The 16,373-nt window shown below is 44.6% G+C and overlaps 1 protein-coding gene and 1 long non-coding RNA gene across 6 annotated transcripts in view; one reads left to right on the top strand and one right to left on the bottom strand.

The window, feature by feature from the left end:
- PHF10 (PHD finger protein 10) overlaps positions 1–15,372 on the bottom strand; it is a 963,279-nt gene extending 947,907 nt beyond the window's left edge. For 2 of the 5 annotated variants that reach the window (XM_085611958.1, XM_085611959.1), the window contains exon 1: positions 7,147–7,300. In XM_085611958.1, the coding sequence (XP_085468084.1) occupies positions 7,147–7,239 (93 nt within the window). In that variant the 5' untranslated portion in view covers positions 7,240–7,300. Of the gene's footprint in view, positions 1–7,130; positions 7,301–15,263 lie in introns of those variants that run through there. The other 3 variants (XM_085611961.1, XM_085611962.1, XM_085611960.1) reach the window with 2 other exon arrangements.
- Positions 15,373–15,971: 599 nt separating this feature from the next.
- Positions 15,972–16,373, top strand: part of LOC146821028 (uncharacterized) — a 123,896-nt gene continuing 123,494 nt past the window's right edge. The window contains exon 1 of the long non-coding RNA XR_014963080.1: positions 15,972–16,119. This is a non-coding gene — a long non-coding RNA (uncharacterized LOC146821028). The remainder of the gene's footprint in view (positions 16,120–16,373) is intronic.

Genomic DNA, 16,373 nt, shown 5'->3' with positions numbered 1-16,373 from the left:
TAACTACAAACCACCTTGGAGATAAACCAATATAAAAGGCTTCTAGTTTCTCAAGTACTGTAAAAATAGGGTTCATAAAGAAAATGTGAACAAAAACAAGCAAAGACATCAACAACTGCTTGCTGCAAAACATGTTCCATCTTTTTCGCAATACAGGTAAATGAAATTAAAATTAACAGAACAAATGCAAGCGGCGAGAGTGATCTTTAACGAGGGAGCTATACACTGTGCCAACAACTCAAACTTTTAACAGTTACTGCTAACACTCTACAAGAGAACCCTGGTCACTTCAGATGTATAGAGTTCGGTATAGAGGATCTACTAAAGAAGTCAAGCCCTCCCAAACACATGGCATGCTTCATTAGTGATTTCCTTCCTAGTGGGACTTGACACCACTGAAACTTCTAAGATGCGATGGATACTATTAAGTGTTGGTCTGAAGAGTCATTCATTAGTTAGGTCTGTCACAAAAGCCGTACTGTCTGTGTTTTAGCACCCACATCCATGAAAAAGTATAGGTGTGCTTAAGCTACACTGCTGCGATGTCATCTAATCTGTCCTTTCTTAAATCTGAGTGAAGGTGTGTCAGTTTTATCATGACCTCCATTCAACAAGGTTAAAAACCAAACAATGTTCAGGTATAGCAGCATAAGTCCTATTATCACTTTTGTTGACTATCCTAACTAATAGAAGCACGCTGCATATTGTGGGTTAGTTAATCAATGTCCATTAATACAATTCCACTATACACCCAAAGTAGGAAGAACACTCCTCAGGGTGTTGTTGGAGATAGAAGTACCTGTTGGAAGATTTAGGAAATTAACATACCTGTTCAACACAACATAACATGCTTATTCAATCCAAAGTAACATACACATTTTTTGAGACCTCGACATATTATACCAAGTGACCTTTTAGAAAGTGCAGAATGCCAAACTAATATTTTGAGCACTTAATAGAGGTAAATTACTACAAAACCCAAAGGAACTCATGTTATTGACCTCAGTAGACTAAGCAATTAAATTAGAACGTCAAGGCTTCAATCTTATGGTTATATGTAAATGTTTGCAGTTGCCCCAATTAACACAAGCATCTAACGAAAAAAAATTGGATATTCAGATTACAAAATGATCAATTAAAAAAAGTGGACCCCTGTTTGAAGTTAGAATTTGATACAAAATGCATTAATCCCCTGAGCTATCTTGATTGTACTATACTCTGAAAGTTTCTGACTAAACTTTGAAATCTGCAGCAGGTACCTGAACAGAACAGTGTAGTTGGTAAGATAGCTTAATCATCAATGTTCCTGCTGTGCTAAACTGAAGTGCAAATTTAAGGTCACAGGTCTGAATACTAATGTGGTCAACCAATATGCTGGTGACACACAACTTTCACTGAATGCCAAGTCACTTGGGTTCAAACCAGACACTAACCTTAGCTCAAGGAACACTCTGATAAATACCAAAAACAGTCTGGAACCAGCTCTCTCTTCTAAAGAAAGAGAAACAGTTTCTTTCAGAAAGCGACAACGGAACATGCCGTAGAACATGAGTACTCACAAACATTCTGTGAGGGGCCAAAATTACAGTGTGGTTTGTGGCAGAGGGCCGCACTGGTAGGGGTGGGGTCAGTAGGGGTGGGGTCAGTGGGGGTGGGGTCAGTGGGGGCGGGGTCAGCGGGGGACGGGGCTAGAGTAAAAAAACAAAAGAAAATCAAACCTGTCTCAAAACATTAGACAATGCGACAATGCTGTATTTCAAAAATAGATGTAACTACAAAGAGCACATTTTGATAATACATTTTTATTAGAGAACAACAGCAATCTTGCGAGGCATTGCATAGCTTCATACACACTTTGACCCCTAATTCCATCACAGTGTCTCTCAGTCAGACACTCTCTTACAGTCAGTCAGTCAGTCTCTCTGTCAGTCAGTCAGTCTCTCTGTCAGTCAGTCAGTCTCTCTGTCAGTCAGTCAGTCTCTCTGTCAGTCAGTCAGTCTCTCTGTCAGTCAGTCAGTCTCTCTGTCAGTCAGTCAGTCTCTCTGTCAGTCAGTCAGTCTCTCTGTCAGTCAGTCAGTCTCTCTGTCAGTCAGTCAGTCTCTCTGTCAGTCAGTCAGTCTCTCTGTCAGTCAGTCAGTCTCTCTGTCAGTCAGTCAGTCTCTCTGTCAGTCAGTCAGTCTCTCTGTCAGTCAGTCAGTCTCTCTGTCAGTCAGTCAGTCTCTCTGTCAGTCAGTCAGTCTCTCTGTCAGTCAGTCAGTCTCTCTGTCAGTCAGTCAGTCTCTCTGTCAGTCAGTCAGTCTCTCTGTCAGTCAGTCAGTCGCTCTGTCAGTCAGTCAGTCGCTCTGTCAGTCAGTCAGTCTCTCTGTCAGTCAGTCAGTCGCTCTGTCAGTCAGTCAGTCGCTCTGTCAGTCAGTCAGTCTCTCTGTCAGTCTCTCTCTGTCAGTCTCTCTCTGTCAGTCTCTCTCTGTCAGTCTCTCTCTGTCAGTCTCTCTCTGTCAGTCTCTCTCTGTCAGTCTCTCTCTGTCAGTCTCTCTCTGTCAGTCTCTCTCTGTCAGTCTCTCTCTGTCAGTCTCTCTCTGTCAGTCTCTCTCTGTCAGTCTCTCTCTGTCAGTCTCTCTCTGTCAGTCTCTCTCTGTCAGTCTCTCTCTGTCAGTCTCTCTCTGTCAGTCTCTCTCTGTCAGTCTCTCTCTGTCAGTCTCTCTCTGTCAGTCTCTCTCTGTCAGTCTCTCTCTGTCAGTCTCTCTCTGTCAGTCTCTCTCTGTCAGTCTCTCTCTGTCAGTCTCTCTCTGTCAGTCTCTCTCTGTCAGTCTCTCTCTGTCAGTCTCTCTCTGTCAGTCTCTCTCTGTCCGTCTCTCTCTGTCCGTCTCTCTCTGTCCGTCTCTCTCTGTCCGTCTCTCTCTGTCCGTCTCTCTCTGTCCGTCTCTCTCTCAGTCTGTCCGTCTCTCTCTCAGTCTGTCCGTCTCTCTCTCAGTCTGTCCGTCTCTCTCTCAGTCTGTCCGTCTCTCTCTCAGTCTGTCCGTCTCTCTCTCAGTCTGTCCGTCTCTCTCTCAGTCTGTCCGTCTCTCTCTCAGTCTGTCCGTCTCTCTCAGTCTGTCCGTCTCTCTCTCAGTCTGTCCGTCTCTCGCCCCGTCAGTCCGTCTCTCGCCCCGTCAGTCCGTCTCTCTCAGTCCGTCTCTTCGTCTCTCTCAGTCCGTCTCTTCGTCTCTCTCAGTCCGTCTCTCGCCCCGTCAGTCCGTCTCTCGCCCCGTCAGTCCGTCTCTCGCCCCGTCAGTCCGTCTCTCGCCCCGTCAGTCCGTCTCTCGCCCCGTCAGTCCGTCTCTCGCCCCGTCAGTCCGTCTCTCGCCCCGTCAGTCCGTCTCTCGCCCCGTCAGTCCGTCTCTCGCCCCGTCAGTCCGTCTCTCGCCCTGTCAGTCCGTCTCTCGCCCCGTCAGTCCGTCTCTCGCCCCGTCAGTCCGTCTCTCGCCCCGTCAGTCCGTCTCTCGCCCCGTCAGTCCGTCTCTCGCCCCGTCAGTCCGTCTCTTCGTCTCTCTCAGTCCGTCTCTCGCCCCGTCAGTCCGTCTCTCGCCCCGTCAGTCAGTCTCTTCGTCTCTCTCAGTCTCTTCGTCTCTCTCAGTCTCTTCGTCTCTCTCAGTCTCTTCGTCTCTCTCAGTCTCTTCGTCTCTCTCAGTCTCTCTTCGTCTCTCTCTCAGTCTCTCTTCGTCTCTCTCTCAGTCTCTCTTCGTCTCTCTCTCAGTCTCTCTTCGTCTCTCTCTCAGTCTCTCTTCGTCTCTCTCTCAGTCTCTCTTCGTCTCTCTCTCAGTCTCTCTTCGTCTCTCTCTCAGTCTCTCTCTCAGTCTCTCTCTCAGTCTCAGTCTCTCTCTCAGTCTCAGTCTCTCTCTCAGTCTCAGTCTCTCTCTCAGTCTCAGTCTCTCTCTCAGTCTCAGTCTCTCTCTCAGTCTCAGTCTCTCTCTCAGTCTCAGTCTCTGTCAGTCTCTCTCTCAGTCTCAGTCTCTGTCAGTCTCTCTCTCAGTCTCAGTCTCTGTCAGTCTCTCTCTCAGTCTCTGTCAGTCTCTCTCTCAGTCTCTGTCAGTCTCTCTCTCAGTCTCTGTCAGTCTCTCTCTCAGTCTCTGTCAGTCTCTCTCTCAGTCTCTGTCAGTCTCTCTCTCAGTCTCTGTCAGTCTCTCTCTCAGTCTCTGTCAGTCTCTCTCTCAGTCTCTGTCAGTCTCTCTCTCCGTCTCTGTCAGTCTCTCTCTCCGTCTCTGTCAGTCTCTCTCTCCGTCTCTGTCAGTCTCTCTCTCCGTCAGTCAGTCTCTCTCTCCGTCAGTCAGTCTCTCTCTCCGTCAGTCAGTCTCTCTCTCCGTCAGTCAGTCTCTCTCTCCGTCAGTCAGTCTCTCTCTCCGTCAGTCAGTCTCTCTCTCCGTCAGTCAGTCTCTCTCTCCGTCAGTAAGTCTCTCTCTCTCCGTCAGTCAGTCTCTCTCTCCGTCAGTCAGTATCTCTCTCTCTCTCTCTGTCAGTATCAGTCCATCTCTGTCAGTCCGTCTATCAGTCCGTTGCTCGCCCCGTCAGTCCGTCCCTCGCCCCGTCCCTCGCCCCGTCAGTCCGTCCCTCGCCCCGTCAGTCCGTCCCTCGCCCCGTCAGTCCGTCCCTCGCCCCGTCAGTCCGTCCCTCGCCCCGTCAGTCCGTCCCTCGCCCCGTCAGTCCGTCCCTCGCCCCGTCAGTACGTCGCTCGCCCCGTCAGTACGTCGCTCGCCCCGTCAGTACGTCGCTGTCTGTCAGTCTCTTCGTCTCTGTCAGTCTCTTCGTCTCTGTCAGTCTCTTCGTCTCTGTCAGTCTCTTCGTCTCTGTCAGTCTCTTCGTCTCTGTCAGTCTCTTCGTCTCTGTCAGTCTCTTCGTCTCTGTCAGTCTCTTCGTCTCTGTCAGTCTCTTCGTCTCTGTCAGTCTCTTCGTCTCTGTCAGTCTCTTCGTCTCTGTCAGTCTCTTCGTCTCTGTCAGTCTCTTCGTCTCTGTCAGTATCTCAGTCTCTGTCAGTCTCTCAGTCTCTCTCTATGTCTCTGTCAGTCACTCTCTATGTCTCTGTCAGTCACTCTCTATGTCTCTGTCAGTCACTCTCTATGTCTCTGTCAGTCACTCTCTATGTCTCTGTCAGTCACTCTCTCTCTGTCAGTCACTCTCTCTCCGTCAGTCACTCTCTCTGTCAGTCACTCTCTCTCTCTGTCTCTGTCAGTCAGTCTCTCTCTGTTATTCCCCACTCAGTCAGTCTCTCTCTCTCTCTCTCTATTAGTCTCTAAGTCAGTCAGTCTGTGTCGCAGTCTCTGTCAGTCAGTCTCACACTCTGTCAGTCTCTCTCTCCCTCAGTCAGTCGGTCTCTCTCTCTGTTAGTCTCTAAGTCAGTCAGACTCTCTATTTCTGTTAGTCTCCAAGTCAGTCAGTCTCTCTCTCTCTCTCTCTCTCTGTTAGTCTCTAAGTCAGTCAGTCACTCTCTCAGTCAGTCACTCTCTCAGTCAGTCACTCTCTCAGTCAGTCACTCTCTCAGTCAGTCACTCTCTCAGTCAGTCACTCTCTCAGTCAGTCACTCTCTCAGTCAGTCACTCTCTCAGTCAGTCACTCTCTCAGTCAGTCAGTCACTCTCTCAGTCAGTCAGTCACTCTCTCAGTCAGTCAGTCACTCTCTCAGTCAGTCAGTCACTCAGTATCTCTCGCTCTCTGAGTCAGTATCTCTCAGTCAGTATCTCTCAGTCAGTATCTCTCAGTCAGTCAGTCAGTATCTCTCAGTCAGTCAGTCAGTATCTCTCAGTCAGTCAGTCAGTATCTCTCAGTCAGTCAGTCAGTATCTCTCAGTCAGTCAGTCAGTATCTCTCAGTCAGTCAGTCAGTATCTCTCAGTCAGTCAGTATCTCTCAGTCAGTCAGTATCTCTCAGTCAGTCAGTATCTCTCAGTCAGTCAGTATCTCTCAGTCAGTCAGTATCTCTCAGTCAGTCAGTATCTCTCAGTCAGTCAGTCTCTAAGTCAGTCAGTCTCTAAGTCAGTCAGTCTCTAAGTCAGTCAGTCTCTAAGTCAGTCAGTCTCTAAGTCAGTCAGTCTCCCTCTCTCAGCCAGTCAATCTCTCTCAGCCAGTCAATCTCCCTCCACACACTCTCACTATCTCTACTCTCCACACACTCTCTCAACACTCTCGGGGGGCCATGGGTATATTACCTGCAAGGTCTGCGGGCTGCCAAGGAAGGCCTGCCGGGCCGCTAGTGGCCCACAGGTCGTACTAGGAGTACCACCGCTGTAGAACATCTCAGCAAGGGCCTGAAGCAATAGGATCACATCACCACCACCCCTTTGCCCCCATCCTAATGGAACGCCATTGGCTTTCCTTGCCAACCTAACCCATCTTCAAAACCAGCTGCATAATTTACAAAGCTATCACAACAAGCACCCCAGATTATATTGCAGACAAACTCGCCATCTCTGGTGTTTATTAGCACACGTGCAGTCAGGAAATCATTAGACTACATACTCAAAGATTAAAAAATAAAAAAAAACAAGCATCTGGTATTTTCCAGCGTTGCACCTAGGACCTGGAACAATATCCTTGTATCTAACTTTCCCCACGCTGCTGTAATTTGGGAAATAATTTGAGACACATCTCTTTAACAAAAACAATAAACACAACATTGCAATACATTAAACACCCCCCACAAACCAGCTACCGCTCCAATCTCTCATTGACTTTGACTATGTGCAGCACTCCGCTGCTCTTTGGCTAGGTTTGCACAAATGAGATACCTAATACAAACACAAAGCGAGAAATACAAGATGAAAGATTCAAAGAACCAACTCATGTCCCTACCAGAATCTAAGAACACGTACAAATGTGCACCATAATTCTCTAAGAAAGGTTACTGGCAACCCTCTGCACCTCCGCCAGAAGTGTTGCGTTTCCCGACAAGCTCATTTTCCTGCCAATGTTGTCGTAGCACTACATAAACGGCACATAACAAATGTACGTAAGCTTTATTTTACCAAACATGTACACTCCATAAACTGCAGTAGTAGGCACTGGCTCCAATAGAAAAATAATAATTTGTAAATTGAAAGCACAAGAACGTTCAAAATATATTTGAATGCATTAGTCTTTCTAACATTCGTACTTCCCATCCCCACCTATTGCTCTTCTCACCCTCAAAGACGGGACGACGGGACTAGGAGGCGCGCTGCTCTCGCTGGGCGGCTGCAGCATCGGAGGCGGCCTGGAAGAAACAGCGGCCGCCATGTCTGTTGTTGTTGTTAATAATGCTGCTCGCGAGACTCAGACGTCGCACCATTAACACAGGACCGCATTTAGGAAGTGGGCGAATACCTCTACGTGCAGCAGCCATATTGAGTGTGTAAGTGAATACGACCTGTATATACATTTTCTTCGGGTTTGGGCACTGCTACATTGGCTTAAGCGCCGACCTATCTTGCGTGCAAGTCCAAGAACACACGATAAAACAACTTACAGAATATGCCATCCTCAAGTACCAATAAAAGGAAACAAATCAGCCTATACATTATACCGGTCGTGTTGAGAAGTGCTCATTTTTTGACAGAGTTTAATGAAACAACAGAACTTCTCTAACATTAAAAAGACAGATGTAGAATATGCAATTTAAAAAAGGGTTCAGACCGTGTACATGGAAGAAGGACTACTTTCTGACAGAGACCACTGACAACGAAATAGGACTTCAGTGAACTATATGCACTAAGCAAAAGCTGTTTAGATTTTGAGTACTGTGTTACAAAATTTCAATATATGTTTAGGTCTCCTCATGATACTTAAAATCCTACTTAAATAGATACAGTCTTTGTTTTCCGTTTTTTTGTGTATTCCGGGTGTTTTATCTTCAAGAGGTGATGTGGACTAGTGATCAGCATTTAGGGTCTGATTGGGATCGCAGTTTGGCCCGGGTATTGCCAAAACAACCATTGGCATAGCCAATAGGTCTCGCCTTTGGGACCTTATAAGTATTTAGTTATGCAGCACAATATCCTTACTGCAACAACATTAACTGCTGCAAGGCTTAACACTTATAAGGTCCCAAAGGCGAGACCTATTAGTTATGCCAATGCTTGTTTAATGTGATCACTCCACAAAGATTCGTTTGTGCATGTTTGCTTCTGCATGCATGCACTAGCTCATTAAAGTCTTAACCAATAACTTTGACACGCGCACACAGCCAATTACAAAGCAGCACCGACAAATACAACCGATATGCATACAAATAGAGTACGTACACAGACAGATCACCCATGAAACAATACAGCACAGTAGGATGGGTAAGCATACTTTCACACATTTCTCACGCTCACTATGAAGTTAAAGACCTTAAAGTGGAAAGCACGGCGTGTGGTGATGCCACAGAGACTTTAGCTTGCACTCTGAGAACGTTATTTTTGTTTGTTTTGATTTAAGATAGAAATAATATTTAAGCGTAGGTGTTTTTACCAAAAGACAGAAGATTTCGCCTGGCACTTTAATCGTAAATCGAAAGAAGTTCAGCCAATGACCACAAGAGAGAAACCTAGGTTTAGTTAAACCCAGCTCTAAGGAGCCAGTCGACTTTAGGCACCTTTTTGCAGCGTTTGACTATGTACATATAAAACTCAATGCCTCTACGAAATAGCGACACCATGCTCACAAGAGCACTGCAATAATTGAGGCGATCGCACAACAAATTAACATCCTGCATGCCACTCCGACATCTTTTTGAACTGTGAAGGCACATAGAGCTGAATACATACAGAGCTTACTTTAATTGAGGCGATCACACAACAAATTAACATCGTGCATGTTACTCCGACATCTTTTTGAACTGTGAAGGCACACAGTGCAGCGCGGCCCTGAAAGTGAAAGAGGCCAGATGGCGCCGGGAGCAGCAGCAGCCAGCGGGAGGAGCTGGACGCGCTCTGTGGTGGGGGAGGAAAGGAAATCCAGATGGCGCCTGATTGAGCGATGCATGGAATGTCATGACAGAAAGCCAGATGGCGGCTGCGCGCGTGCACGCGCGCATAACCGCAAGCTTGAGGCCAGCAAAAGCTTGTGGTAGCACTTTGAAAACCCACTTACTAAATGTCTCGCCTGAGGCAGCGCATGCGCTGGCTCAGGCGAGACCTAAAAAATGGTCCACCTCCGCAGGGTGTGCCCTTTTATGAAACATCATTTGGTTACTCTCAGAGGTCTCATTTGTAGGGAAATGGTTGGTAATTTAAGCATTTTAAAGCTTATAGAGCCAGTAACATTGGTAAAGATTAGGAGCACTGCAGTTCTGAAAAATTTACTTACTTGCAGTCTTAACGCCCTGCACAATGTAGTTATATGCTCTTTCCCAACCAGCTAAGTCCTTGTCTCTGCTCATCAAATGAATCAGAAATCTAGTACAAAGTCAAGGGTACATGGTACAGGGTACAGGGTAAGACTGGAATCTCTAGATAGAACAGTAAAAGGAAGAGCAGCTCTGAACCTTTGCCTTGGAGAATAGAACCTCTAATGATAAACAGTAAAGAAATACATTTTGCATATCAGCCATAAAAACATTCTGTGAAAAATATAAAAAAAAGAATTGATATCTAGCTCCCTCACACATTTTGCACTTTTCCCTGAACGTAGGTACCTTTTGCCGCCTTGTCCCCCATCCCCTCTTTCTTTGTGCGCACTACTCTAGTTAGACAGTTATCCCCAGTTCTGCTTAACAGTACCAACTGGGGGCTGGGTGAAAAGAGGAGGTGAACAGAGGGGTAAAAAGGCAGTGTAATGAGAGAGGTGAAGTAGAACTAGAAATCAGATAGTGATAGGTGTGATGGAGAGAGACATAAGGTAAAGACGGAAAGATCAGGTAGCCAGAAGAAAAGGTACATAGCTATAGAATGAGGAAGAGGTAAGTAGATAATGAGTGTAAGAGATATAGGTCATACTTTATGGTCATAGACAAACACATGTAAACCTGCAAAGTGAACCTTCTTCACTTTTCCAAAGAGAATATGTATCAAATGCCACACAGAATTCGAAAGAAGCAATAAACACCCTCTGTTCTCAGAATCATAGTTCAAGTGACCTGCAGACAATTAGTGATATTGGTTTAAATATTCCATCTGAGTAACAATCCCTCACAATTCTTCACATGCCCTTCATGTGTAAAACACATGCTGTAGCACCAAATCTGAAGCACGTACTGTGGGCCACAATTGCCAACAGCTGCTCAACCTTATAAAAAGTGCTTTGCACTACATGGAATTTTATTTCTTTTTATTTACAGATTTATTTATTTTTTTATTCCACCCGTTCACCTCTTCCACCTTCTCACTTCGGACAATTACTTAGTGGGTTAAACGCACTTTGTGGAGGTTGGAACCTGGAGTCAGCTAAAATGTTCAACCTTCCCATGTGGATGAAATGGCACCGGTACAAAACACTAATGCTTTCCTAGAACATATGCCTTCATGGTATCTGTACAGACAGCACTACAGCCCAGAATAGTCCTCTCATAGGGTGCACCTGGATGGCGTCTCTGCACCCCCGCAATAATTGGAGTGTATTGTAGCTCCTAGAAGCACCCTTTGTAGATGCATATTTTGCAGGACGGTACAGCAATGTCTCTTTGTCATGATTTGCACATCTTTGATGTGGCTAGTATAGGTCCGGACGAGAAAACATCAGCGCTGTACAGTACAACTGCAAAGGTGTGCAACTAATTTACAAAGAAAAAAGATTACTAATCTACTATTAACCTATAATCTTGGGTTCCAGAGTAGCTTGCTACTCATATTAAAGCACTTCAACTAATTGTCAGGGGTAGTAAGCACTATATAAATACAATTTACAATATGTAATTAAGCATGCGTTTCTGTGGGATGAAAGGCAGCCCTCAGTCTTATTTATGTTTTCACATTTTTACAACTGCTTTGCTGGTGTCAGAAAGGCAACGTGACTTTTAATTCCATTTGATGCCACATAGCAACAATACACATAAATATATTCCAAATCATGCCACATAATTCTAATTAGCATAATTTCACTCAACGCTACACAGTTCTACGGAATACAATTCCACTCCACACATTATCATTCCACACAATTCAGCAACACACTACATAATTCAACTCAACAACACATTTACACAACACACCACATACATCCAATCTACACCACACAATACCACATCATGCCATAAAATTCAACACACCACACAATTAAACAACACAACATATCACTACACAACACAACATATAATTCCACATAATTACACTCCATGACACACAATACCACTCTACACAATTTCAGTTCACTCAAAATCACATAATTACTATCCACATAATTCCAATGCACACAATGCCACATAATTGTATGCCACATAATTCCACAACTAACAATTCCAATCCAAACCACATAATTCTACACCACATACCTTCACTCCATAACACATGAGTAAAACACATTGTCATTTACAACGCCAATAGCTCTAACTCCCGCAAATGCTAGACCTATTGGCATTGGCAATGCTTGTTTTTTATTGTTCTTCCTTTTGACAGTTTTATATCGTATGGACTCAGCCCAAGGCTATTTGAGTCATATTCATGAGCACCAATTAGGGTGCACAAGATCAGGTTTTTAGGTCGAGGGACCGTTAGGTCTGCCGAAGGCAGAACCGGAAGTCCGGAGATCTTATGTCTCTTAGAGTGGCTATTTAGCCCGCCTCTCTTTTTGGCTCTCCTCCATTGGCTGGCTTCCTAAACGGAGGCGTGCCATTGGAGGAGAGAGCCGTCCCTCCAAATAGGCTCCGTCTTTTTCAGATTCGGGGGCGCGTTCCGTGCTGTTCTTTCCACTTTTTAGTCACGCCCTTTTTAGAACAGCAGGAACACGCCCTCGAAGCCGAAAAAGTTTTGAAGCTTCCATCCGCCATTTTTAGGTCTCTTCTCCATTGGCTGGCCTCTTAAATGCTGGCCAGCCATTGGAGAAGAGGCTTTGTCTCGCAAAACAAGCCCCGTCCTTTTCGGATTCGGGGGCGTGTTTTTTCGCTACTTTTCGCTGGCCGTGTTTTTCTCTCCTCCAGCCAATGGCAAGAGGAGAGAAAAGAAAAACACGCCCCCGAATCCGAAACCACCGCTGCGTTTCTCCGAGGCATTTCTGCTTCGCCTCGGAGAAAGGCGGTGGTGTCCCTGCGTCCGGACGCATTTGTTAATTTCCAATACTTAGTTGCTCCCTCACCTGATCTCCTTGTTCGTAAAAAGACCGACTCTCTCCAGCTGCTCTAGCTTGGTCCTCGATTTGCTGCTGCACTACTTCAGCCATGCCGGGGTATTACACCAAAGGGCTTTTCTGTGAGTATCCCAATGAAGACAGGAAAACAGGAAGATGCTTCGCTGGTGTGTCGGCACTGCACCATCTGTGAGTTGCAGGGTGTGGTCTCTTGTATTTCCGTGGTGTGTTGATTGATGGAGTTGGATCTTCGCTGGCGTGTTCTGCACCGTGTGTGAGTTGCAGGGTGTGGTCTCTTTTATTTCCGTTGTGTGTTGATTGATTGATGGAGTTGTAGTTTCGCTGGTGTGTCGGCTCTGCACCGTGTGTGAGTTGCAGGGTGTGGTTTCTTGTATTTCCTTTGGTTGTTGTTCTGCTCCGGGTTTCATACATGAAGTTTCCCTTGCATTCAATCTCTTTAGGGTGATTGACAGGCGTTGCTGGGCTCAGCCTGTAGGGCCGGGCCTGTAGAGGCGAGGTGACATTATAAGATATTAGGATTACTGTTATTAATGCACTGGGTGGTTCTTGTGTCTTGTACAGCGCCTCGCATAGCACCGCACCTCTAGGCGCTCTCCACGGCTCGGGACGTGAGACCAGGTGACTGGCCCGATGCCCACGGGAAGCAGCGGAGACGCGGATTCACTGCACAACCCGCACGTGGGTCACACTTTCCACATTTACACGTGTGTCCTTCTCGCCGCGCAGAACTGGATCTAAAGTTACCAGGAAGGCAGCGTGCTGAAGGTGACACAACGTGTGACCCTGCACAAAAGTGAAGTGCGCTGTACCCGAGCAACAGGGGGCATTACCCAAGCGGATCTCACCAGATGCAACAGCAGAGCTATCTCTCAGACAGACGGCAGGAACAGAAGCGCCCACCCCAGGCTTAGATGGAGGCCTTGAGCAGTACAATTACCCCCAGGGTAAGTGTGGAAATGGGGAGAGGATGTGGTCCGTCGGCTGCGCTGCCGACTTTGGTGCTGGAAACCAGGGTTCGAGCCTCGAGGTCGCGTCCACATCCTGTGATTCTGGGCAAATCACTTAATCTCCCGGTGCCTGAATGTGTAATGTAAATAAGCTGCTCATGGGCTACAACAGAGGGACCCTGAACTAAGAAATGTGTGTAGAAAGTGTCAGGGAAAATATAATCAATAACAACAAGGATTTTCTACACCTATATACTTGAATTTAAGGCCATGAGTCCATATGAATAAAGTATTACCCACAGACTAGGTGTACAAAAATATATGACTAAGTCATTTATTAAATTTTTTTCATTTTTTCAGAAAGACTATTATTTATCCATTTTAAATTAGAAGTGAATTACAACATTTAGACAAAATCATTATGTCAACAACAAAACACACCATATCAACAGAAATGTAAATGAGAAACAACAATGGAAAACATCAAAGCATCATACAAAACTAACAAGGGTACAAAAAAGATACATATAAGACAATGCAGTTTTTAAAAAAAAAGACAATTCATCATAAAAAGTGCAACAAACTATGACCGCCAAGACAAGCGCCAACGCGCGTTTCGGAGCTAAACAGTGTATAGGCTCCTTCCTCAGGGCGTGTAAGGTAGGTCTTTCAGGCGACAGCACAAACTACGCACATATCCTTGACATACGTTAAATGGTGTAGAAGTTGACAGTGTTTCAAAGTTTATAACCATAAGTCTGTGGGCAAAAAACATGGATAGGTAAATGTACTCTTAGTTTATAATGGTTAAAGCTGGAATAATGGAGAACAGGAGTACAGATCAGAAGAGATAATAGAAGAGCGACCCAGAAACTGCAGGGACTTTCTTTAAGAAGATGTAAGAAGAAAATACACACCAGAAGGGGTCAAGTTGCCCGGTGAAAGAAAAATATATAGAACCAATGGATGAAAAGATAGGGTGTATCAAAAAAGATAATAATAGTAAAGATACCAATCACCAAATAGTGCGCTTATTGAAATTAGAATCACCTACTTTCGACGTAATGAGTTTCTGAAAAAACATCCAGACTAGGATAGCTAGTATAATGAGCTTTCTGTTGCTACAAGAAAGAGATAAAACATAAATAAAACACACTAATGGGAAATAAAGAGAACCGTGAATCGCTATAATTGTCACTAGCTGAACTAAGAGGTGAACAAATTAATACCAGTATAAGAACTAAGGGACAGATGGAAGAAATGACCCTAGTAAATACACAGCATAGAAGGATTCCAAATAGACCATACGAGTATAGGTTTATAGGACTAAGGGCATGATGAAACAGAATAGCGCCGGCCTCCTCATGATCGTTCTCCTAATTTTGATTAAAAACTAATTAATTTATATGCACAATAGAGAGCTAAACCTTTTGGAGTAAAGGTTTATATATTAAGGGCAAAAAGCGCGTGCAGTCCTAGGTTCCACGATCTCAGTTCTATATAAAAGACTTACCCCCTGCTACTGGACCAGTATGTGACACGATGGTTTCTAAAGAAATCTGAGGGGAATACATTTCTATTTCAAAGAATGACACTAAAAAAGTATCACTAGCTATACTCCTATTACTCTTAAATTTGCATTTAGGTAGTTCAAAACGCGAGCTGAAAAAGCTACAATACAATAACTTTAAAGATCTACTAGAGTTGCCTTACTTGGGATTTCGACCCATTTTAGGTTCCACCGTTTAGGGAGCTTCCACTGGTTAGAAGGATCCTTATTAGATTAAAAAGTGTACCCAATCAGCTTCTATGGCAAGAAAAAAACGTATACAAGAGTCCGTTCCGTAAAGTAGAAAAATATGACAGAGTGAGGCTACACGGGTTTACTTTACCAAAAAATGAAAACTCTGTTGTTTATCCGACCCGTAGAATATTCCCGTATCATAAGTATCCTAAGTGGATAGATCAGCGAGGTATCTAGAAAGATTAGAATATTAAACACATACGTACGCCGGAAAGTTAATAAGAAATGCCCCCGATATGTCGCTAAAAAGAATGAATCCAGCAAAAGTTGACAAGCTAATAGAATTTTACCTGGATAAACAGATTATCGCGGCTGACGGGTTCGGCAGTGTCCATGCAACTGGAAGAGATCGGAACCGATCTAAGCGTCTTCCTTAAAAGGAGTGCGATTCAGGGGCTGAGCAAAGGTTTGAGAGAGATAAAAGAAGGACTATTGAAGTCCAATCAGAATAGCCGGTCGATTTAGTCAAAAAAAGAGAAGAAGGACAGAAGGTACTACTGTCCCATAGCCCGTTTCAGTAACACAAAATAAGGGGCCATATTGTAACTGGAGTAGGATAGATTCCACGTATAGCGTCTTTAGTTCTAAATGATTACGATAAGCGCAAAACAACAAATAAAATATAATTAAAATTAAGAATAAGATATAAATCTACAATAGTTGAATGAGGACCCATAATGGTCCATACAGTATATAGGAATTCACAACTTTATGTAACACATTACTACGAGAAATGTAGAAACGGAGTAAGTATCTAGGAAACAAAGATGACCCAGACCTATTTCATAAGGGGCAAATACGCACATGGCAAAGAGTAATGAAAGCCATGAAAAGATGTTACCTACGGAATGTGTAAAGAACAGGAGGAACAGTAACCCAACCATATTAGAGGCTTATCGGATTGCATTTTCCCATGGGAGGTGTTCATTAAGACCTTTTTCATAGGTCTTAAGAGTAAACATCCAGAACACCTCTCTTTTTCGTCTAACAGCGTCGATGTTACCGTCCTTGGGAGATTGAATATGTTCCAAAATCATCCAACGGAGATCAGGGACAGTGTGTTTCTTTTCAGCCCAATGTAGGACGATCTCTTCCAGTTGCATGGACACTGCCGAACCCGTCAGCCGCGATAATCTGTTTATCCAGGTAAAATTCTATTAGCTTGTCAACTTTTGCTGGATTCATTCTTTTTAGCGACATATCGGGGGCATTTCTTATTAACTTTCCGGCGTACGTATGTGTTTAATATTCTAATCTTTCTAGATACCTCGCTGATCTATCCACTTAGGATACTTATGATACGGGAATATTCTACGGGTCGGATAAACAACAGAGTTTTCATTTTTTGGTAAGTAAACCCGTGTAGCCTCACTCTGTCATATTTTTCTACTTTACGGAAC

The sequence above is a fragment of the Triturus cristatus genome, chromosome 6 (genome assembly GCF_964204655.1).
Source record: "Triturus cristatus chromosome 6, aTriCri1.1, whole genome shotgun sequence".
Classification (NCBI taxonomy): domain Eukaryota; kingdom Metazoa; phylum Chordata; class Amphibia; order Caudata; family Salamandridae; genus Triturus; species Triturus cristatus.
The sequence above is the reverse complement of the archived record's forward strand: the minus strand, read 5'-3'. Positions and strand labels throughout refer to the sequence as shown.